The sequence below is a fragment of the Rhipicephalus sanguineus genome, chromosome 11 (genome assembly GCF_013339695.2).
Source record: "Rhipicephalus sanguineus isolate Rsan-2018 chromosome 11, BIME_Rsan_1.4, whole genome shotgun sequence".
Lineage (NCBI taxonomy): Eukaryota > Metazoa > Arthropoda > Arachnida > Ixodida > Ixodidae > Rhipicephalus > Rhipicephalus sanguineus.
In genome coordinates, this window is record NC_051186.1 from 74,669,798 (window position 1) to 74,694,523 (window position 24,726).

Here is a 24,726-nt window from a genome sequence, read left to right on the forward strand (position 1 = left end):
TGGCTCATGCGCTTTATGCGCATCATGTTCTACATATGCAGTACTCACTGCTGACACGAGACTGAAATCTTTTTTTTTCCTTGTTCAACAAAAATGCCCCAACAGCTGTCTAAAGGAAGAACACCAGAGCGCCCTAAATAATTCGCTGTAATACACACTTCTGCGAACCAAGTTTAGGTGGCACACTTTGTAGAATGAATTTGTCATGACGTCGTGATATGCCAATTCACTCCATGCATGCTGTCACCCTGACTTCCACCCAAGATAGAATAAATGCGCAAAGCATTCAACATCTTCGCCCCCATCACTATCGCAACTTGATATCGGCAACTGTGTAATGGCATCACGATAGCATCAATAACTTCAAATCTGGCATTTTTTTAACCATCCTTATCGCCATCGGCTAAAAGTAATCTTGTTCACGTCTCGAAATGTCATACTTTAACTCGCAAGAAGCATATCACAGAGGTTCTACATTCTGAAATTGTGTCAGTACGCTTCTAACATTATGTGGGCAGACTTTTTTCCTCGCACTGCGCACTGGCAATTGCACAGAACTCTCTGCACACCTTCGCACACACACCAGTAGTTTCTTTTTTCTGCTCTCCTTTACGAATCTGCTCTGCAAGGTTTTTTCTTTTTCTCAACATTCTTTGCAACGCTTCTACTTTCTCTGCACTGATTGGGACAGATACTGTGGAAAGCAAAAGCGTTCGGGATTGCACGAAACCGGGATGGTTGCATCCCTTCTCTTACGTTTCCACTGCTGCCATTTTTCTCTCTTGTTGCCATGGTGACGAACTTTGGTGCAAGCATGTGTTGCCATAACAACAGTGTGGAAAGTGGAACACAGGATAGCAGCGTTAAACCAGCGCGTAACGCGAGATGAAAAATGCAAGACAAGGCCGGGCCGTCTTCTTGGCACTTTTGTTCAATGTAACATGCTCACATGATGTAGAACCATCTTGCCCGAAGCGACGGCTTAAAAAAGGCAGTTGCGATAAATTCTCAAAGGGAGGTCATCGTGCTGTTCTGCATCCATTTTCCTTCGCTGTCATTTATGTGCATCTGCTGATTTGTCCAATGTGTGCCGCTTTTTTTTTTTTTATTGAATCTGCAGTCTCACGTGAGAAGGCATGTATTGGTGTTGTGAACTGGATTTGTAGCAGCCCTTCAAAAATTCTTAAATGCACTAGAAGTTGCCATTTTGAAGACCTTCAAAGCTTCACGGAGTTCTTAAACCTTCTTAAAACTTCTTAAACCTTCTTAAAACTTTATCTTTGAATTCGGCTAAGCGTACTGGATTTTATTTACATCTCTGGTCTTGAGCTTCACGCAAGCCAGCAGTCCAGCCAGTATGATCTGGCTGGCATCTTTGTTGCAGGGAGCAGGGTTTTGCGCTTAGTAAGCAAAAAAGGATAAGCAATCAAATTTTCATTTCGCATTCAGTGAAAGAAAAACTTTTTGCTGTTAATACAATGTTATATTTTCCATCTGCTGGGCATCATGGTGCCTTGTACTTCAAAATTCTTTTTGAGGGCCTACCAAGTCCTTGAAAATTTTTCTCAGCAAGGATTGCTGCGAACCCTGTGTGGGGCTGTGAGATGTTGAATTTGCTCTATTCTCTTAGCACCATTTTTCACAGTAGTGATTATTGTGTAAAGTGAGGACAGTTTAAACTGTATATTTAAATTATAAGCAAGCTGAAAACAAATGAAAAGCTTTTGTAATTATAGTTAAAATTTAGACACTCGTGCTTGGTTCACGAAACTTAGCAGCACTCTCGTCGGTGCATTCATTTGGTCAAGTCCACTTGTAGTTCTCTAGTGGATTGGCATGTCATAACAGCGGTACAGTTATTGTACTCATCGTGGCTTTTTGCAGCCATGTTTATGAAGAACGAATTGTGAAACAGCCGGATTTTCACTGCACGCAACAGCAATCAGCTGAGTTGGCACATGTGTATTTGCCAGTTCATCATAATTGAGTGCTTTCGCATGTCCAGCTGGTGGTATATTATGAGTTAAATATAATTAGTGGCATAGCTTGTTGAATATATATGTTAATTACCCTTGCTAATGAAAAGGAAACATATCTGTCAACTCACATTTTGAGTTTTGCAGCACCATTTTTTTTATGTTCTTCCCTTTCTTTTTCCTCCTTTTGTGTATAATTTAACTTAATCAAATTACATTTTAAACAATAAGTGTGACAGCTGTCTGGTTGAAATGCTATTGAAATGTGAAAGCGGAAGTATTTTTTTTTTTGCTGGGGTCACCCACTGAATTGTGTGCACATTACTTTGAACGCGTAGCGATGACATCCGGAACAAGATGAAGACCAAATACCTGAACAACCCCGAGTTCAACTTTGAGAAGGTGAACCGTGCCAGTCTTGCCTGTGGGCCCATGGTCAAGTGGGCCATTGCTCAGGTGAGTGTTGCCATTTTCTCGTCGAATGTAGTTTGTAACGGTGGAAACACTGCGCACAATACGGTCTTTGATTGTATGCTGTGAACAACCAAGTTTTTGGACACTTAATAATTAGGACACCTTTCAAGCTCTGCCAACACGCCCCATTGATCCAATGTAAAGTGTGTTTGAACAAAGCTGTCCTTACTTGAAAACAGTCGGCATATTTTTTATACGCCTTATAATTTGTAGGCCTTTGTGTCACAGCCAATGTAAAAGGACATCTGAAATTCCAGAAGCTGAAACCCTTTGTCCAATTTTTTTTTTTAAATTCTCTAGTGATTTCAGGTTCTGAATGACACTGATTAAAACTAACCATGACCACCTCTTTGATAATCTCCTAGCATGGAATTGGCACTCTTGCTTGCCAATATGCTTGCAGTCGTAGAGGTTTCCAAAAATCAGCTTTGCTGTAACGCAGGTGTGTTGCAGGTTCACGTGTACACATTATTGTGGTGAAGCATACCAGAAATGGAAAGGGGCCACCGTTTCTGCTTCACTCTGTTCAGTTTATTAGTAGAGCATGGGACAGATTTTGTGTGATGTGGTCTGGGTACAAAACTTGAAATTGGAAGCTTACTCAGCTTACTCGTTGTTTTTTTTCTATCGGTGATCAGTGTTCCCCTGACAAAGACGCGCAAACGTGCTTGCTGTGCAGATCAACTTTGCGGACATGCTGAAGCGTGTGGAGCCCCTGCGCAACGAACTGGCCAGCCTAGAAGCTGAGGCAGACAGCAACAAGCACAACGCCGAAGAAATCGACTCGGTCATCGTGCAGCTGGAGAAGAGCATTGCCTCTTACAAGGAGGAGTACGCCAACCTTGTGTCGCAGGCACAAGCCATCAAGACCGACCTGGCCAACGTCCAGGCGAAGGTGAGCTTGAGTGAGGGGTAGGAGACTTGGGAACGTGCTCGTGCACCCCTGTTTCAAAGTTTGTTTGAACTTGAGTTATTACGTTGGCTCGACAGAACTAAGGCATTCAACTCGCGAACACGAGGTTGTAGCATTCTGATGAGGGTCAGAAGTAGGGATGCTTGCATTCTTACTTGCTTGCGTAAGAATGCTTGCATTCTTACATTTGCGTAAAAATTTTTGTTTTGGAGCTGCCTACACCTTTGACAAGGTCTGTCAACTCCTTTTGCAGGCTTTGAACTTTTGCTCAGTCTCTCTGACTTTGTGCGGAGTGGTAAAGGTTAGGAATCATGTTGAACAGTCGGTATCCAAGCACTGGCTTCGTGTTCTAAAGGTAGAAGCCTTGCTTACCGCACACTACTGATCCTTTTTTCATGAAGCATCCTTTTAACAACATTGTGCAAAGGACAGTTAAAAGTAGGGGTGTGCGAATATTCGAAATCTCGAATATTTTTCGAATAGTGTTTGCTATTCGATTCGATTCGCACTGGAATTTTACTATTCGAACTATTCGAACTTCCCAAAAACACAGTCAACGTCCAATTGAAAGTGACCCCTTCAGATTTTCAATATGCTTCACCTCATTACACTCTCGTATTGCGGCAAAGCTGCCTTTCAAGCTCCTTTGCGGTCGAACTTAGCCAAGACACAGTCAACGTCCGATTGGAAGTGGTGCCTAGATTTTCAATATGCTTCACCTCATCACAACCCCGTATAGCGGCAAAGCTACCTTTAAAGCTCCGTTACGGTCGAACTTGGCCAAAAGACAGTCAACGTCCGATTGGAAGTGGTCCCCAATTTTCATTATGCTTCACCTCATCACACCTCCGTATTGCGGCAAAGCTGCCTTTCAAGCTCCGATACGGTCGAATTTGGGAGACAGTCAACGTCCGATTCCCTCGATTTTCAATACGCTTCACCTCATCACACCCCGGTATTGCGGCAAAGCTGCCTTTCAAGCTCCGCTACGGTCGCAAATGTATTAACTCAAGAAAACGCTGGTTCCAACATGGAGATGAAAGATGTGGTAGAGTTGGGGGCTCAATTAATGCTGTTTTGGGCCTGAAATTTGGGCAGGAAGTCCGAAAAATTGGACGCCAAAGCTTTTTAGCATTCAAAATTTCAGATGTTCTTATATATCGACGTCTACAAGGCAGATTTGGAACTCCGGACTTGAAGCGAGCACACCCTTGTCCGCCACATCAGTTGGGCTTCCACAGAAGTTGAAAGAGGAGGAGAGGCTGAGGAACTGGCATCTTTGCCTATCACGTGTAAAGTGTTGTCGGCAACACTTTGGTTGCACCAAATCATGTACATAAATACAATTCGTCCTCTGCATTGCCTCATTCTTGATAAGACAACTATGAAACACCACCCCGTGCCAGCGCTTCATCAACCCAGCAAAAAGAAACACTTTCATGTTGCTATCTGATGAGAACATACTTAGGGATTCTCTACAACTTTTCTCTGTAATTTCACTTCGAAGTATTCGAAAAATGTTTGAGAAATATTCGAAAATTATTCGAAAATTATTCGATTCGATTCGCACTCAATCTTTATTATTCGAATTCGCTTCGCACTCAAAATTTTGCTATTCGCACAGCTCTAATTAAAAGCAAACAGCCAAGGAGCTCGTCTTCTATTTCATCATTCTGGTTGGTCTGCGCGACCTGTAGCTTTTGCTACAACAGTTGCTCCAGATGTGAGAGTTGATAGGGCAGTCCAGCAGTTGAGTCATTGTGCTTTTAAATTTTATACCTGTCATATTGGTCATCACGCAGCAGTGACAAACTTAGCACCAACAAGTATGGTACTGCTAGAGAGCGATCTGTGCATGAGCAACGGAATGGCAGCGAGACTTCAGAGTGCGCCGATCGTCTTCCTTACTTGCTACAGTTCATAGTACATAGTAATTTTATTTTTGTTGTGACATAATTATCACACTTCCATTCGTGGCTCCAAGTTTCTTAATAGAAACCTTTGTTTTGAAATGGTTCAAGTGTTGGGCCCTTGCCAATCTGACTTCCTTCTAATAAAATGAATTGTTGGACTGCCGAAGCATCTTGTGTGTTTGATGCCTATATGACTTTCTGTTATGCAGGTGGACCGCAGCATTGCCCTGCTGAGCAGCTTGAGCTCTGAGAAGCAGCGTTGGGAAGACACGAGCGAGACCTTCAAGAACCAGATGTCGACCATCTCTGGCGATGTGCTTCTTGGCTCGGCGTTCCTGGCGTACGCTGGCTACTTTGACCAGCAGTACCGGCAGAACCTCTTCAACAACTGGTGCGCCCACCTACAACAGGCAGGCATTCACTTCCGCCTCGATCTGGCACGCACAGAGGTGAGACCTACGTGGTGTTTTTTTGCTGTGTCCTTTTGGCTACCACGTGCTAGTAGTGCAAGCTCATTTGGACATTCTAAAAGAATGAGAGCTCTTTGCTGGTCAATGCCTATGACATTGTGTACAACGTGCTGTTTTGTAGTGTTTGCTGGAGGGCAGACTTCTTTCTGGTATCGCTTCGCTACAGCGTATACTCAACAGCTAAAGAAACAGGGAAATTGAAAGTGAAATTGCGTGTTGTGATTGGAAAGGAGGGACATGAGAAGCATATGGAAGCCTTCTGGCATTACCTCACGTTCTGCAGTGAGGCTTATAGTACTTACTTGTAATTACAAGGACATGTCTGACAAAGCATTGCTTGTGCATTCTTATTTTTTCACAACGGCATACCATTGAGGTTTCAATGTATACCTTTGGAAAAGACTAGCACAACACTCATTCAAATGCACAGGCAAGACGGCATGATGTTTTGCATTCTACAGGCTCTAATTTCATTTAAGCGCAATAGTGCCTCTTTGCAGCATGTTGTTACTCTCAGATTAGAAAAAAAAACTGCAGGTTTCAGTCAAGAAGTTCTTCAGATAAACTTCGTCGTGACAGCTATCGTTAAATCAGCCAACCTGTGAGAAGTGCTTTTAGTGAATCAAGCCTCTTTGTTGAAATTCATATTCATTTTTCTGTTGCATTGCAGTACCTGTCGACGGCAGACGAACGCCTCCGCTGGCAAGCGAATGCATTGCCAACTGATGACCTTTGCACAGAGAACGCCATCATGCTCAAGCGGTTCAACCGCTATCCACTCATCATCGATCCATCCGGTCAAGCCACCAAGTACATCCTCAATGAGTTCCGAGAGCGCAAGATTACCAAGACCAGGTGCGAGAAACCCACAAGCTTTTTGTCATTTACGAAATGACAGGAGCATTCAATGTGTGCCAGATTCCCATCACATTTTTTCAGCAGCGGATATCTTCTTGCTGTGGTATGCACTGAAACATTATATTGTTTCCAGCTTCCTAGATGACTCCTTCCGGAAGAACTTGGAGAGTGCGTTGCGTTTCGGCAACCCATTGCTTGTTCAGGTAGGATATGGCTCGTTATCAACGTTGTTCACTGCGCGAAGCTGTAGACATTAGTTCAATCTTTCATATCTTGAAAATAAATTGTTGTGTGGCGTATTGTATTGCCACAGTTCACACGTAAGCAGTTGGATCAGTCAGCATGTCATGCCGATGTTGAAGAATATACGGGGCAGCTTACCAAAAATTCTTGCTGCATGGTAACCGCTGAACCTCTACACTGTAAGGATGTCTTTTCATTGCTGAAACATAGGGAAGGCTTAACACCCAGCTTTGCGAGTCCTGGAAGACTCAAATGTCTCATCGTCAGCATACCAGCTACAGCCCATTCGGTCAGCAGTTGCAGTGTAAATATGCTTAGATCACTCATTTGAATGCTGTCTTTATTAAATTTATGTCTTAAACAAATTGATGAAACAAATTAAACAAATTGATAGATTGATTGATGCACTGTTGTTTAGAGCTTTACATTTGGTATTTGCCACTGTGTCCTAACTGTTGGCTAACTTCTGACTTGTCCAGGATGTGGAGAGCTATGACCCGATCCTGAATCCAGTGCTGAACAGAGAAGTTCGCAAGACGGGTGGCCGTGTCCTCATCACGCTCGGTGACCAGGACATTGACTTGTCACCCACGTTCTGCATTTTCTTGTCCACCCGTGACCCAACCGTAAGTTTCACGTCTTGGGTTTTTCTCTTTTGATAATACACTCAAACCTCGTTATAACGAACACGGATATAACGAATTATCGGTTATAACGAAGTAAATGAAGAATAGTCTTGTAATAGCTACAGTGTTACAAATAAACGTTTATAACGAATTTTCGGTTATAACGAAGTTATTTTCGTGGCAGATGCGACTTTGTTATAATGAGGTTTGAGTGTATACCATTGGTGTCGTGCACTTGCTTCTATCGTTGGCTGCTTGTTGCTGTATTACTGCCTTGACATCCACTACAAAGGGTTAGTGCAGCGGTGACATTCTTCCCGTTGGTTGTGCCAAACCTGACTTGTTGTACAACTTACCCAACAGTGTGTGTGTCCCTGGTATTTTCTTTGTAACCCTGATTGCTTATCTTACCTATTGGTGTCAAGAATAGCTCAGTTGTGCTTGGGAAGCACAGCTGTCTGTCAATAAATGATCTTGACGTCTTCACTACTAGTACCTCTTCAGTTCCTAGGTTTTATCCGTTCGCCCTGTGTTGTGGTGTTACCCTTCGGCAAGACCTCTGCATGTTAGTTGCCTTGCTTGTAACGAGTTCATCTTCACAAAAATCTTCTCTCCAGGTGGAGTTCCCACCCGACCTTTGTTCGAGGGTAACCTTTGTCAACTTCACGGTGACCCGGAGCAGCTTGCAGAGCCAGTGCCTGAATCAGGTGGGTTTGGCTGTCCGGCAGAAATTGTGGTGCCCTCTTGAAGTTACTTGGAAATTTTATCATGAAGAAAGCAGCACGTGCTTAATTGTGAAATCACTAGAATATGAACGAGGTCTGATTTCTCTCCTTGGTTTGCGAATGTTTTGCGCAGGTCTTGAAGGCGGAGCGAGAGGACATTGACGAGAAGCGCTCGGACCTCCTGAAACTTCAGGGTGAGCGGCATGGCTTCCATAAAGTCATTACGGAGTTCTAGCATGTCTCATATACTGGTCTGTCTAATGGCTTTAGCATAATGCACACAGGGTTAGTAAATGATATCAGTGACATCTTGTGAAACTTCATCTATCTACAATTATGGTAAGTTTATTTATCATTCTGGGAATGTTCTTGCCATGAAAACATTCGTGACTTTATCACTGCCAGAAATCTACACAAACAGTGAGATAAACAACACTTCTTTATGGCAATATAGCTCTGCGTTTGAGTGCTTTATCTCTGTGTTGCCAGTTGGCACCACCGATCTGGCTGCTCACATATACACCTTCAATTAACCCGCATTGTTTAAATACTCGGAAGTTTTTCTATGAGCGAAACGCTCTGTTGTTGTGCATTGCTGTTTTCTGTTTTCACCATGTAATTTGAATTGTGTTACAGTTGAACCCCTTTATAAGAGACACTGATGCAACAGACAAATGACACCAGAGTGCCTACGTCGAAATAAGGGTTGATCAAAAAATTGGAACATGGCGTGCCCTGCTTATAAGAGACCCCTCATATCAAAAGAAGGGGACCGCGCCCCTGTGCATGTTCCTTATGAAAGGGTTCAACTGTATGCGGATGTTTTTCCTCTGCACTCCTGCGAGTTATTTCAGCATAGATGATGGCTCATCATGGGCTGATTCTCGTTTTCAACATAGGAGAGTTCCATGTGCGGCTGCGGCAGCTGGAGAAGTCTCTCCTCCAGGCCTTGAATGACTCGAAAGGCAGGATTCTGGATGACGACAGGTTTGTCCGCAATATTGCCGGTGATCGCATGCATCCCAGACTGTTACGTGGTCGACACATGGTTCCGGATGTTGCGTAGTTGTGACATTCCTTCCTTCCCAATGGTGCAGTGTGATAAGCACACTAGAGAAGCTCAAGAACGAGGCGGCCGAGATTTCGCGCAAGGTGGAAGAGACGGACAAGGTGATGGCCGAGGTGGAGGCCGTCTCCCTCCAGTACCAGCCCCTGGCCCAGGCCTGCTCCTCCATTTTCTTCACCCTCGAGGGTCTCCACCAGGTGCGACAACTGTTTCCTTGAATATGCTGTCACAAGCAGCATGACAGCATTCGTGAAACTTAGAGGTTTGAGAGGCCTAACGAACATGATAGAGTGATACATGATATAGTATTATGGTCAATTAGGGATTTTTCGTACCTGCCTAATGATTCAGACAAACTCTGCAGCAGCATTGCATTCATAGAGCCATTGTATCGGGACACCTGCAATATTGGCATGCTGAAGAGTTTCAGCATCAGATTTCGCAAACATTCGGCCGTGATTACAGGTCTGAAACTGCGTCACTTGGAGCCATCACTGCTGCTGCATTGATTTTCTCGGTCCCAAACTAGCACCCTTGAGCATCAAACTGAATGCAGCCATTACGATTCCAAAAAGTCAGCTTCGCCGCAATGCAGTTATGCTGCGCTGTCAAGCATATGCAAGTTATTGCAGTGAAGCATACAGTGTGGAAAGGAGCTACTGTCACGGAACCATGTTCCTTAATTTGTCACAAATGCATGTGCAATCTATCGTCACAGTAGTATGAGCACAGAGGCACCTAATAAGTGTACTGGCGTACGTTAACAGCTATTTAAGACTTGACTCTGGCTGTTTGATCTCTTGAGGGAAGTAAGAAGGCACGCATTTTTTTTTTTTTCGGCATATTTCACGTTCCCTAGGGAGCCTGAACAGTTGTATATCGATTGTACTTTATCAGGTACTTTGGCAGAAACTTGGAACTTGACAAGCTTGGAAAGAAGGAACCAAGGACTTCACAGCAGTTTAATTGATGAGGATTTATACATGTTTCCTCACCCTCTGCACTGCATGAACTGCCACAGAAGTCCTGCAATGTGTCCCATGTGTCTTTGCAGGCCCACTTCCTGTACCAGTACTCGCTGCACTTCTTCCTGGAGATCTATAATGACGTGCTGACCAACAACAGCCACCTGACTGGAATAGTGGACCACACCTCACGACTCGGCATCATCACTAAGGACCTCTTCCAGGTAGGCTTCAGATCGGGGAAAGAGAAATTTGTTTGGTTGACATGTTGTGCCATAGTCTGGTACATTTTTTAAATATTATAAGCAGGATAAATAAGCTGCTGCTTGATTTGCACGTTTATCGCAGTCCAATGTTATTTTATAGAAGGGACAGATAAAATAACGGGGCCATCTAAATTTTAGCTACATGCAGTCTGTTTCACTAAGGTTGAGCACTGGGTTTGTTGGTGCAGCATAACTCGATGTTTCGCAGTGGAAGGAATGAGAACGACATTGAAAGAGCGCTATGTGTGTCTTTCAATGTCATGTTGTTCCTTGCGCAGTGAAACACAGTTTGTGTAATGTGCGCTTATCGTGGTCATAGTGACCATAAACATTGTATAGCATTGTGCCTGAAAATTTGTTGCATTGCCCACTTTCGTATGTTAAAGGCAGCTCGAACTGTTACCGCTGACCTTGCTGCAGTTGCTGATTCTGAAGCTTGCTAATCTAGGAGTGTCAAGACTGAAGCACTGCACCTTCTGTAAAGAGTTGGTTATCCATGTTATTATTAAATATTATATTAAATATATTAAATATTATATTATAATGTGAGAAGTGAGCGCCAGTGATGTTTCATCCCGTGCTCACCTCCGTTCTGCGACAGAACGCTTACAAAATAGCCCCCCAGCACTACAGCTCCAGTTTTCGGTCACAGGTGTGGCTGTTCAGGCCTTAGTAATAACAGTTTTAATTTTTCTGAAAAATATTAAGTCCTTTGGAGAATTTCTGTTAGAATGTCGTCACACTGCTATGGCAGTTTTCAGTTGACATACATGGGTTGCTCCTTGGGTACCGGCAGCACCGGACTACTTGATTAATGATGATGAAATGAACTTTATTTGGTCCTGGAGAACCCCGATCAGACAACCCCCGAAGGAGGGTCCGCCGCGGTTGCGGGCCGCGCCCCTGCAGGTACTGGAAGACCGTGGCCCTGCACCCGTTCGCAGGCCTCCTGGACTGCCGACAGCTGGACTGAGAGCTCGCGGCTTTTAAGAGCCCTCTCCCAGTCCTCTTCTGTGCTGAACTTTGCATTAAGTAACGCCTGGCCCTGCCAGAGCATATGAGCGAGTGTACAATTATCCGCCCCACAGCTAGGGCATCCTGGATTTATGCCTTCAGCAAAGTGGCTAAACGTGCTGCGAGATGGCAAGGAACCTGCCTGCAGCATCCGGAGAACCGACGACTGTGGCCTAGTAAGCTTGGAATGCGGGAGGGGGTATCGCCGCCTTGACAGTTGATAGTGCGAAGTAACTTCGTTGAAGGTGCCAAGGGGATCCCTGAAGCTCTCCGTGAAGCCGCCTCCGGAGCCGCCCGGACCGCCGCGGCACGTGATTTCTCGCGCACGGTTATGGGCAAGTTCGTTGACGTTGGGAACTATTGGATGAACCCCTGAGCCCATGTGGGCCGGGGACCAGGTAATTGTGTGAAAGCCTCCTACACCCCTTGAACTGAAAATAGCGGCAGCCTCTCTTGAGACCACACCCGAAGCGAAGGCCCAGAGGGCAGCCCTAGAGTCAAATTACAGCCACTGCAGTGATTTGTTCACTTGTGATGCCCCTTTGGGTACAGTCACATGTTCTGGGAAGTGCCATCACACTCTTGTCACCCATGCCCCCTTTGCAGGTGGTGTACACCAGGGTCACCCGGGGCATGCTTCATGAAGACAAGTTGGTCTTTGCCTTGCTCCTCTGTCGAATCCACCTCAGGGGATTCTCTCAGTGAGTGCCCTTCACTACCCAGGTTCACATTGAAATACAAGATGTTTGGCAGCGTTTTCTGCGAGTGTGTTCTTACTGGCACTGGTGTGCACTTACTGGTGAAGGCTACCAGAGTTGGCATTTGGTAGTAGAAACTTTTACATTGTGTACTCTACCTTACTTGAATCAGCATTGAAAACTAATTGCCTGCTTACTTAGGAGGAGGTGCACACTATTAAGGGACCCCAAATGATGAATATTATTCCAGAGTCCCCCATCACTGCATGCCTCATACTCATATCGAGGACTGGGCACATGAAACCCCAGAATCAAAAATTTTTTTTTCTGTGATGCATAAGTTTGTGCAGTGATAACACTGTAGCACAGCAGACCTGTGCTCCTACCATTGATAAGTTGGCTTTTCCGCATAGTATAGATATCCTGTGGCCAAGTTTCACACGCAGAGATGCGATATTGGTGCCTAGGCTTATGGGCTAATCATATGCCCTTGTATGTGCTATGCTTAGGGAAACCAACTTCGAGCATGAGCTGAACCACCTGCTTCGAGGCAAGGAAGGCATCCTGCCGGGTCAACCAACCATCCACGTTGCCGGTCTGTCACCTGACCAATTAGAGGGCGCCACCGCACTGTCGAGACTGCCCGCATTCCGCAGCCTCCAGCAACGCCTGGACGAGCATCCGGTAAGATTCATTCACGTGCATGCATATGTGGTGGCCAATGGCTGCTGGCATTTGCTGCTGGGGCGGTATGCTAATGCACAACTGTCCTTCGTTCAGTTTGAAGTCGTTATTTCTTGTTGAGCACATACTTCATTTTGAAGAAGGAATGGAGTAGTCACAAAGCTCTGTCCTAAAGGATCTTAAAGCAAAGTCCAATATGATTGTGTGCAAAATCTGAAATGCTTAATGGTTACGTTAGACACACCAAACCAACAACAGAAACATTTGGGCCAGTCAGTACTATCAGGGAGTCAGAGTAACAATGCCGTGCACAGATCTTCAGCTCATTTCTTTTTCAAGTTGCGCTGTTATTTCACACACTGCAGCCAACACATTAACATTGACCCTAGTAACAAATCTTGTGCTAGCTGTGGTGTTCTCTCAAAGTGTCTGGCTATACATTGAAGGCCCAACTGTTCTTCACTGCAGGACTTCCTGGGATGGGTGGAGAGCACTGCTCCAGAGCGTGACGTGCCCGTCCTGTGGGAGGAGGGTTCGCGACCCCTGACCTCCGTGGGGCAGGCCATGCACCAGCTTCTGGTGATCCAGGCCTTCCGCCCAGACCGGGTCATCGCCCAAGGACACCAGGTGGTGACCTCCGTGCTTGGCAACGACTTCACCTCGGCCTCCGAAACTGAGCTGGACCTGGCTGCCGTCGTCGACAACGAGGTTAGTTTTTGCAAAGAAACATTATAGATACCATACAGACTTCTGTAAGGGTTGCATTGTTTTTTTGGTATCTTGATCAGGTGTGACCATTAAATGAAATTCGCCTATTTGGTGTAATTTTTTCGTAAATGAGTATGCTGTGCTCTCTTAATTGCCATCTTGAGCTGTCACACACCTTCGCAAAACTGAGCGCTACACTTTTCATAATGAGTTCCCTCACTTAATTATGCAGTTGTGTAATTGATGATTCATCTTCACAATTGCAATCACTGCTGCTTATGCTTGGTTTGCCAGCACGTTTGCAGTGCTACATGAGGCACCCCACTAGTGACTGAGCCGTGTACAGTAAACTCTCACTTGTACGAACGTCGGTTTAACGAATATTTCAGAATAACGAACTTTTAGAAAATCCCCGGCGATTTTCTTATGCATTGTATGCAAAAATCTTTCAGTTGAACGAATTTCAGAATAGTGAATTTTTCAGTTGAACGAACTTGATCCGCGGACCCAGGCTCATTTTTTAAATCGATTCAACGAAGTTTTGTGCACTGCAGCACTGGCATAGCCGATGCGAGCCGCCACTAAATCGCCCATCCATCGGCGGCGGCGCGACATCGCTTGTGCATGCGGCGCCGCCGAGGTAAAGCGGCCGTGCGGGTGACGAAAACGAGCCACGTGCACATCAGCTCGCCCCTTCTTTTCTTGTCTGTCTCATCGGCATCATCGGCGTTGTGCGGCCATCTTCATTTCGGGAAAAAACAGCGCATTTCACGCGCCGTGCGCCCTTGTAACATCAACCAGAAGAAAAAGAGTGCGACGAGGAAGTCGTAACGGCTGAGGCAGGTTCAAATCCCATAACTCTAGCCGAGGCGGTAGAGTATGTTAGAAAGTTGCGAGACTTCGTGTCTTAGCAACAAGCTGGGCCAGAGGCAGTGCAGAGAAACGTAGACTCTGAAAAGTTTTGTCTCTTCTTGCGCTTTAAGGGTACCAGTCCAAATGAAAATTACAGATTTCTTTTCAAAATAAATTGCATTTCACACTTTTGACTCTAATGTCTGCTGTGCCCAATGCTGTTCCATATTCTAGTGAATATTCAGTTTAGTGAACTTTCAGTTAAGTGAACTATTTCCCTAGGTCCCTTGAAGTTCACTCAATTGAGAGTTCACTGTAGATAGCTGGAGCGATAGCTTGAGTAGCTTTGTCACTCGCAGTATTAGAGATCTAACTTCAAAGCTCTTAACTATTTTTGGAAAGTTTTCTATTGGAATATATGTCATTTCATGGAATATGTCAGTTGAAATTTATCTTAATATTTCTTTTTTGGTTAGAAATTTTTAACCAATTTTAGGCAGTTTCTATGTTGGCGATGTAGCTCTCACATGGATGTGATCCTTACATGAGTCTAAACGGTACTTCGTGCATTGTCTTTTATTAAACCTTTGAGGGTCGATCTTTTTCGTGAAATGCATCCCCCAGTGTGTATTTATTTTATTGCTAAATTAAATTCTTCTGACAAATATATTTAAGAAGAAAATTATCTAAAATTTTCTGGGTGACCGTAAAGTGGCAAAAAAATATTTGTGTTGTTACATACACATAGTTTATTGGTGAGTAACAGCAAGATAAATTCTAAAAAAAAACCTATATGACTGTTAAAAAATTATGCGCGAAATGGTGTTAAGTAGAAACACGAGGGGAGGAAAGCCACTTTTGATCTAGTCAGCATCGTCTCGCCGCGCACGCTTTTGAGATGCACTCGAACCTCATTATAGCAAAGTCACATCTGCCACGAAAATAACTTCGTTATATCCGAAAATTCGTTATAAACGTTTATTTTATCACTGTATCTATGACAAGACTATTCTTCATTTACTTCGTTATAACCGATAATTCGTTATATCCGTGTTCGTTATATCGAGGTTTGAGTGTATCACTCACTCATCAATATTGAGTCTTAACTCATCTCTACGATGGGCTGACGTTTACTGAGTGAGATTCTGACTTGGCAGTTGAGCGGCGATTCGGAGGAATCGCTGCTAGACTGACTTCCGGCAGAGAAACCGGTGCGCACTTCCATAGCGCAAGCAAACTGCGCAAGTGAGTGCACTGAAGAAAACTGTGTAGTTTTAAGCGCGTCCGGAAAGCAAAAACAATTCCGAAACCTATAATAATCATTCGTCTTATCGCCAACGAGACGGAAGCAGTTTTTGTGAGTTCCCGAAACAGGAAATGCAACCACAGCGGCATCGTTTGTGTCAGTCAGTGCCTGCACGGAAACAGGCGTACTAATTGCGTACCGGGGAGGAATAAACAAGAGAGTAACAAATCGGTCACCTTTAGAAGGAATCTAAACCGGAAAGCCATCAGTTTTGCGAGTGCAATAAGCGGGAACCGGCCGAAGAACGAAACTGAAACTATACGGTGCACCGTTGTAGTAAAGCATAAAAAAAAACGGAGACATCGTTGCAGGAAAAAAATTCCATGTATTCCCGTAATGTGACAGCGCACGCCAAGCAAGAGAAATCACCGAAAAAAGCACGTGTTGTAGACATACAGGCAATGACTACGTCTTTGGCCGTCTTGTGGCTGTTAGCGGTTGATGTGAAGTATGTCTTTGACCCTCAAAGGGTTAATGAAAATGCACTCAACTAGGCTGGCAAGCTTCTGGCTTATGAAATTTTCTGCCAAACAAGACCTGACGAAGCTTTACTTTCTGGTGCAGGTGAAGGCAGGCACTCCGATCCTAATGTGCTCGGTGCCTGGCTACGATGCGAGTGGCCGTGTGGACGACCTGGCTGCCGAGCTGGGTCGCAGCATCACATCTCTGGCCATGGGCTCGGCCGAGGGCTTCAGCCAGGCTGAGAAGGCCATCAACGCTGCCTCCAAGAATGGACGGTGCGTCGTTGAAACAGTTGGTCTCTCTTTATTAGGAGCAAGAGGACACAAGAGACTTTATCCTCAAGAGACTCGGCAGCACTGAGGCAGTTAGGTTTTGTCTGCCACGTCCTAAGCAAACTGCACCTTTGATATGCCGTTTCTTAAAAAGCCAGGCTATCTATGGCCTAGTTGTCAGAAGTTGCTCCTGCAACATATTCACTTAGCCATTACATGAGTAGCCCATGTTACGAAGGATCCACATAGAGCATACTTTTTAACATAATGAACCATTCTGTCAGTTATTTTGGTCTGTGAAAAAATTTCGGGTTTTTAACTGACTGCTATAGTGGACTATCAAGTACAACCGACAATTTTTTCATACAAATTTTGGCTAGGTGATGTACTCGCAGCGTGTTCTGCTGTGGTGATGCATGCGTGTTGCAGTGCACTGCAAGCACTTTTTTCCAGCCACTAGTAGAAAGCGGGAATTTCTTTTTTTTTTTGTAAGGCAAGCACATGTTCCTGATCGTTGCACTATTGTTTCCACCTGCTTTGACAGCTTCCCCTAAAGCTCAGTGCAAAGCATTATTTTCCTGCGGGTAATGTGGCTTGGCAGGATGTGACCACAATCTAAACGTTTGCATTGAGTATTTGGGTAGCTCATCCAAATTGAACGGTTGAATTTTCCGTACAGCCTGGCTTGCACAACTGTCAGAGGCTTCATCATGTCGAGTCACCAACATCGGCATATGTCACGAGGCAGCGTTTTCTCAGTGCTTTCTCTTCAGAAATTGGACGCTGGCACTCATAGGAGCACTGGCCAATGTCCCAGGCATGTCTTTCTGACAAGAAACGAGTAGAGCTGTGCGAATAGCAAAATTTTGGGCGCGAAGCGAATTCGAATAATAAAGATTGAGTGCGAATCGAATCGAATAATTTCGAATAATTTTCGAATATTTCTCAAACATTTTTCGAATAATTCGAAGTGAAATTACAGAAAAAGTTGCAGAGAATCTCTAAGTATGTTCTTGTGAGATCGCAACATGAAAGTGTTTCTTTTCGCTAGGTTGATGAAGTGCTGGTGGGGTCATATTTCATAGTTGTCGTTCTTATCAAGAGTGAGGCAATGTAGAGGCCGAATTGTATCTATGTACATGATTTGGTGCAACCAAAGTGTTGCCGACAACACTTTACACGTGATAGGCAGAGATGCCATTTCCTCAGCCTCTCCTCCTCTTTCAACTGCTGTGGAAGGCCAACTGATGTGGTGGACAAGGGTGTGCTCCCTTCAAGTCCGGAGTTCCAAATCTGCCTTGTAGACGTCGATATATAAGATCATCTGAAATTTTGGATGCTAAAAAACTTCGGCGTCCGATTTTTCGGACTTCCTGCCCAAATTTCAGGTCCAAAACAGCATTAATTGAGCCCCCAACTCTGCCACATCTTTCATCTCCATGTTGGAAGCAGCGTTTTCTTGAGTTAATACATTTGCGACCGTAGCGGAGCTCTAAAGGTCTCTAAAGGTAGCTTTGCCGCAATACGGGGGTGTGATGAGGTGAAGCATATTGAAAATCTAGGGACCACTTCCAATCAGACGTTGACTGTCTCTTGCCTAAGTTCGACCGTAACGGAGCTTGAAAGGCAGCTTTGCCGCAATATGGGAGTGTGATGAGGTGAAGCATATTAAAAATCTAGGGACCATTTCTAACTGGACTTTGTCTCTTGGCTAAGTTCGACCGTAACGGAGCTTGAAAGGCAGCTTTGCCGCAAAACGAGAGTGTAATGAGGTGAAGCATATTAAAAATCTGAAGGGGTCACTTTTAACCGGACGTTGACTGCATTTGTCTTTGGGAAGTTCGAATAGTTCGAATAGTAAAATTTCAGTGCGAATCGAATCGAATAGCAAACACTATTCGAAAAATATTCGAAATTTCGAATATTCGCACACCCCTAGAAACGAGTCTCGTGACTGACGCCGATGCAGTGACAGTGACTTGATGGAACATTTGACAGCTGTGTGAAGTAGACCACACAGAAGATGTCAGTTACACCACATGAACACGCACCAGCCATGGGCAAGACATCTGGAAAGGAATATGGTTAGGGTTAAAACTTGGCTTGATTTAAAACTTGATTAAGTACAGTGACAGTTAAAGCTTGATTTGAGATAGAAGATTAGGGATAGCAGACAATGGAGGCATGGGTGGTTGACCTAGCAGCACGCATCTGTTTCAGCCGTGGCCACCTTGTTCTTGCAATGCATCTGCAGGTGGGTGATGTTGAAGAACGTGCACCTGGCCCCCCAGTGGCTGGTGCAGCTCGAGAAGAAGCTGCATGCGCTGCAGCCACACCCGGCCTTCCGCCTCTTCCTCACCCTCGAGGTGCACCCCAAGGTGCCCGTGAACCTGCTCAGGGCCGGACGGGTGTTCCTCTTCGAGCCCCCGCCAGGCATCCGTGCCAACCTGCTGCGCACCTTCTCCACCGTGCCTGCACAGCGCATGATGAAGGTTCGTTGAGTTTGGCATGTCGTTTGTTTCAGATGTCATTCAACTAGTGTAGTGGAGTCTATATTACTTTGTCATTGTGAAAAAGGCAATTTCATGCCTCTGTACGTACCTCTACTTAGCAGAACAGCTAGACACAACCTAATGAAGCAAACTGAAAAATAAGGCACAAGAGACTGTACAGTAGACTGTCAACGGAAATCTCTTAAATGGAACTGCTGCTTAAATGGAACAACTGCTACTAAAAAGATTGGTTTCATATTTGAACTCTGCACCTCTGTTCATCTCCCGGTAAATGGAACATGGAACACATTTTCCTGGTCTGTTCAAGTTCCGTTTAAAGTCTACTGTATTTGTAGTTTTTAACTGTAGTGTGGTAATTAGAAGATTATCTGGAAATGAATTCAAGTGGGCAAAACTTTGTGTTCTAATCACTAAACACGAGTTCAAAACTACAAATCGTGTCCCCTATGCTTTTCTTGCTTTGGCTTCAATAGATTTATTGTGTGGTCTGGTATGATGAGAATACAGTACAGGAAGAGTAAACATGGACATTGACAGGACCAAGCGATGTGCTGATTACTAACTTAAGCTCTGCATTAATGCACAGAGATTTATACAGGGGAGTGATAGAGCTAGTGTAACATGCGCATCGTAGGCACTTGCCACTTTTGTCTCTCCTTAGAAGTAGTGCTGACTGTTCACGTTCGTCACAGCAGTGGTGAAGTAGTACAGTGTGTGCCTTTAATCCGGGAGGTACTTCCGGGAGTTACCGAGTTCAATTCCCCGTGCCACGGGACACCCGCCTGTTCTTCCAATGGGGAGACAGCTACTTCAACCTAGTGCTCAGTGTTGTGGTGACTCATCAGGAAGGTGTTCTCCCCTTCCTTCTCCCTTCTCTCATTGGCTTCTCTTCCCCCTCCCCACAGGACACTGTGACATGATCCCTTATCGGCTGCAGAAATCAGCGTCTTTCCTAGCCTCAAACCATTGTCTTCAAGCATTGTAATAAAAACAGTGAAGCAGCGGATGACGGACCAAAAAATTTTCGTTTCCCCTCCTTTAGTCCATCTTCCGCTGCCGTGCTGTTTTTTTCGCTATCTTCGGGCACAAGAGTAGCGCCACGATTTTGCTCTGTCATGACATTTCCAGCGCTGTATTCTCATACATGCGTCATCAGATGTATGCGATTGTCCTGAAAGAAATAAAACCCTGAAATGGCTGCTGTTCTTGTTAGTCTTGCTGCCCGAGTCTGTTCATCACGTTGGCAAGTGTGATCGTACCTGTGCAGGCACCTGGTGAGCGAGCCCGTCTCTACTTCCTCCTGGCCTGGTTCCACGCCATCGTCCAGGAGCGGCTGCGCTACGTCCCGCTCGGCTGGGCCAAGCACTACGAGTTCAACGAGTCCGACCTGAGGGTGGCCTGCGACACCCTGGACACCTGGATTGACACCATCGCCATGGTGGGTGACACAGCCTCAAGCATCAAATGATTCTGGCGTGGCACGTGTCGAGGAGTGTAGGCAGTGATTCCACTCCTGCGCCAACTGCGCCAAAGTGCGCCAAATTGTATTTACTGCGCCATCCTGATAATATCGACGAAATTTGCGCCAAACTGCGCCAAAGTCTCGGGTTTGGGGGCGCCTATCACCGGCAATCGCACCGCTGGCACGTCAGAACATGTGCAGCTCGATCTTGGGGCTGCCAATAAAGTCGCAATCATGGACCAACAATTATTCCGCTGAATAAATAGCGCTCGCGCGTGCGTTCCGAGTAAGCCACGATGCCATGCGCGGTGCCGACGCAGCTTCTCTCCTGCAAGTCAGTTCGACAGCAAAACGCTCTCTCCCCAGAGGCTCGTGACGTCTAGGCCTATCGGTAGCGAGAAAGTGCGACGGCGATTCATCGGCGGACGTCGTCTGTTCCAGAAACACTGCTGATAGCTCGTTTCAAGCGTCGCACGGCACGTAGGAAAGCAATGTTCAGTAATAACTCAATCATGAGTGCCGCTAAAATGTCTGTCACTTCTGTTTCCGGACATCGCGGAATGAAATCTGGTATCGCTCGCAGTAGATATATGGGACAATATCGAATTTTCCTTGCTTCGCGTTTATGGAAGAGCACGCGAACGGTGGAAACGCGTTGACACATTGTCCTCGGATATACTTTATCCATGGATCTTCATCCAGAACAGCTTTTTCGTAATTCCTTCCGTCAGCACGTCTGAGTTTGTAATCACTCTGCAGTAAATACCCCCTAAAAGGCCCTGCCCTTTTGAGCTCACGTGCTAGGGTTCCAATTCGAATTTTTTACTTGCTTTTTTAAAAATGTCATCTCATTAGTAAAATCATATCTCCTGGTCGGAGCAGCCGCAAATGCGCAGCTGTCAGTAGCGGGCCCGTCGCTGTCGGCCCACAGTGAAGCGGCTACGCCATGTTACACGTCCGACCCTCGCTTTCGGGGGTCAATAGCTAACGGTTAAAAAAAGTTCAGTTTCGCTTAAGAGCGAAGCAATGAATACGATACCAAAAAATTGTATTGTGAAACGAAGTAAGACTATAGCCGCTAACTCTTTTGGATCCGATCTCGCGTAACTCAACAAAACGCTGGTTTAAGCGAATATGGCACCTCCAGGAACCGAAGCGCTTTCTTGCTCTGAGTTCTCTAAACGCGAAGTAAGCGTTGAAAACACAGCAAGTTTACGAGCCGTCTCCTGATGTCTCAAGATAGCGCGCGCGCAAGCGACTGCGCCCTTCGAACGATGCGGTACCCCCCCCCCCTCCTTCCGCTCCCCTGGCGTCCCTTCATGCTCCTTACGAAAGAGGGGCGGCGGGGCGTTTCTTCTCTGTTTGATGAGCAATCGACGGCAGGCCCGCACGCAGGAAGATGTTATCTCATGCGCTGTCCGTGCGGCGGAGACAGACGGCCGGCTAGTTTAATCTCCGCTTCAGCTGCATTCGTCGCCAGCGCTCGCGAGCTTTTACCCGCGGCTAGAATGCGCGTGGTGATGTTATTAATTTGGACTTGATACGGAAAATTACGGCAGCGGCGACGGCAAAAATCCGCCGAGAGTGTCCATATAATTGCTATCGCAAGGGTCAATGTACGGGGCAGATTTCGACCCCCCCCCTCTTAGGTGATTAGGGGAGGGGGCGGCCGCTCCCCCCCCTGCCCCCCCTGTGCGCACGCCTATGCTCCTGAGATGATTTTTTCCTTGAGATTTTCCATGAATCGAAATATTTCTAGCCTTCGTAAGAGCCCCATAATAATGCTCAGGTGCTTGAATGTTAATGCAATATGCTTCTGTATTGCACTCCAGGATGTAAAATTCGCTGCTCCAAAGTGCTCCCAGATGCAAAATTATCTGCTCCAAAGTGCTCCAAGATGAAAATTTTGCTGCTCCAAAGGGCTCCAAAACGGAAATTTTGCTGCTCCAAAAATTGCTCCAAATCAGAAGTCCTCGGTAGCATCACTGAGTGTAGGGAACTTCAGGAAAGCTCCCTAGCTCCTGGAAACTTGCTTTGCTTGCAGGAAACCCGCTCATAAAAACGAGCAACCTTCCTGAATGCCTCTGTGTGCCGCATTGGAGGAACTGGCATGAATTTGCTGACGATCTGGCAGCTGCCTGTAATTAATGTTGGTGTCTAATGCTTTGAAATTCAAACAAGTTTCTTGCAAAGCTTGAGACACTTACATATTGGCTACTGGGAACTTTGGTGACATCACAGACCACTAAATCTTGTTTTTTTTTTAATGTTTGCTTCCAGGAAATAGACATTTCATATATAAATGTTTTATACAGATACTTGTGGGCAGCATAAAAGGTAGTTACTAAATTAAGGCATTTAGCTACTCATTTGCAGGCACCGTGGTTTGTCTCTTCTGTCTGCAAAATGCATTGCCAGTGATTTAGGCAGGGATTACAGTGAGCCTGCATGCTTCTGCATTGAAGTTTTATATTTGAATATATTTAAGTTTGTGAAAGCAATGTCAAGCTTAATTGAAAGTCGTTCACATTGATGAAAACTACCTATCCAACTCATGATGATAATCAGTATGTTCTGGGCAATCACCTCAACGTGCGAGAATAATGCCATGACGTGCTCTTGTAGGCTGTACCATTTGCATGGTAGCCATTCCTTCATGTTTGGTGTGTAAAAACTGTCGGCATTATGTTGACTCCGCACAGGGACGCACCAACCTGCCACCAGAGAAGGTTCCCTGGAATGCACTGCGCATTCTGTTCGGCCAGTGCATCTACGGAGGCAAAATCGACAATGACTTCGATCAGGTGAGTGGCAAAAAACTTTTTGTAGCACAAGTCCTCACCTCCTGACTTCAAGTACCCTCGAACACTAGTGCTTTCCACAGATCTTACACTATCATCTCATTGTAATGGAGATTTTATGCACATAGCTCACATCATTTGTCATTCTCACAGTTTTATTTCTTAAATGACTTTCCGCAAATCCACAGCAACCTGTTTTAGGCCCCTATACAGCCACGTCGCATGTACCATTTGCAGCTCATTCATTCATCGCATAGACTACACTGGAAATCTGCTACCACATGACATGGTGCTCTTTGGCCATAACTGGCCTTTGTGTCATTAAACGCAGCACATCATCAGCAATTAAAGCAATTGCCAGCGAAGAGCTGATTAAATTCTCATGCAAGCGTAAGGCTGTATCTTCTTTAGAACTTTCTTTCAACATTAAGGCTGTGATATTCTCCCGCTGTTGTTTAGAACACTGCAAAAGAATTTCTTTGACTTGTGATTCTAGCCTTGATGCATACAGTAGAGCATTGTTGTGCAGAGGGTTAACATTACAAATGGCTATCATTTGAATACCATGTTCACAAACATAAGGCCTGCTCTTTTTAGGAAAAAAATTTTTTGTGTTTACGTTACGGGTTTATGGATGCTCCCTGGAGCATTGTACTACAATTGAACTCATGCGCAGAAGATGCAAAAACTTCTAGCCAACTATGAACAATTTTGTTTGGTCATCCTTGTCACTTCTGTCTTCGCTTGTGATTTCATGAGTTTGCTTCGTCGAGTCTTCTGCCATGTTTATTTTCTTGCGCAGTCTGTTAATTTTCAGTATTTTAATTACCTTAAAGTTATTAACAAACAGTGTTGAGTAAAATTGTATGCCATGTGTTCAAATCAATGCACGCCCTTCTTGCACCGTTGGCCTCCTAACGTGCACCTAAAGCATGCTGCTCAGTGCACTCAGTACAGCAATATTTCGGTAGGTGACCCAAATTCGATGGCATAAGGTGATGATGGTGCCGTCATCGGCATAAGAGTAATAAATGCGTGTGTGCATTGCAACAGCACACCAGTGCGATCTCTGAAGCCGTGCACGCTTATATGCACATGGCATTCAAGGAAACCTTGTTCGTTTATTTATAACAACCAATTCGTCTGATGTTTTGGTTGCAGCGTTTGCTGAACTCTTTCCTGAGCAAGTTGTTCACAGCCAAGAGCTTTGAGCCGGACTTCATGCTCATTGAGCCCAATGCAGGAGACAGCCTCGACAAGGGCATTGCCAGCCCTGAGGGTATAAGGTGTGTGGTCCTGCAGTCTTGTATTTTGATCTCTCTTCTATTCCTTAGGCCTTAATAACAGTGGTCAAACACGAAGTGCCACTGGAGCCCTAGTTCTAACACAAACCAAAGTTTTCCCGTTGAAACACTGTCTCTAGCAACATGTTATGGTACTGCTATCCACACAGAATCTA

At 45.2% G+C, this 24,726-nt stretch overlaps 1 protein-coding gene across 1 annotated transcript in view; it reads left to right on the top strand.

The window, feature by feature from the left end:
• LOC119374773 (dynein heavy chain, cytoplasmic-like) overlaps window positions 1–24,726 on the top strand; it is a 106,274-nt gene that overhangs the window by 79,583 nt on the left and 1,965 nt on the right. The window contains 19 exon segments of the mRNA XM_037644953.2: window positions 2,315–2,432; window positions 3,130–3,345; window positions 5,486–5,725; window positions 6,417–6,601; window positions 6,738–6,807; window positions 7,327–7,473; window positions 8,091–8,180; window positions 8,332–8,392; window positions 9,098–9,185; window positions 9,296–9,461; window positions 10,319–10,453; window positions 12,116–12,210; window positions 12,717–12,891; window positions 13,360–13,599; window positions 16,322–16,494; window positions 18,746–18,983; window positions 20,272–20,442; window positions 23,169–23,270; window positions 24,429–24,553. Coding sequence (XP_037500881.2) covers window positions 2,315–2,432; window positions 3,130–3,345; window positions 5,486–5,725; window positions 6,417–6,601; window positions 6,738–6,807; window positions 7,327–7,473; window positions 8,091–8,180; window positions 8,332–8,392; window positions 9,098–9,185; window positions 9,296–9,461; window positions 10,319–10,453; window positions 12,116–12,210; window positions 12,717–12,891; window positions 13,360–13,599; window positions 16,322–16,494; window positions 18,746–18,983; window positions 20,272–20,442; window positions 23,169–23,270; window positions 24,429–24,553 — 2,835 coding nt within the window.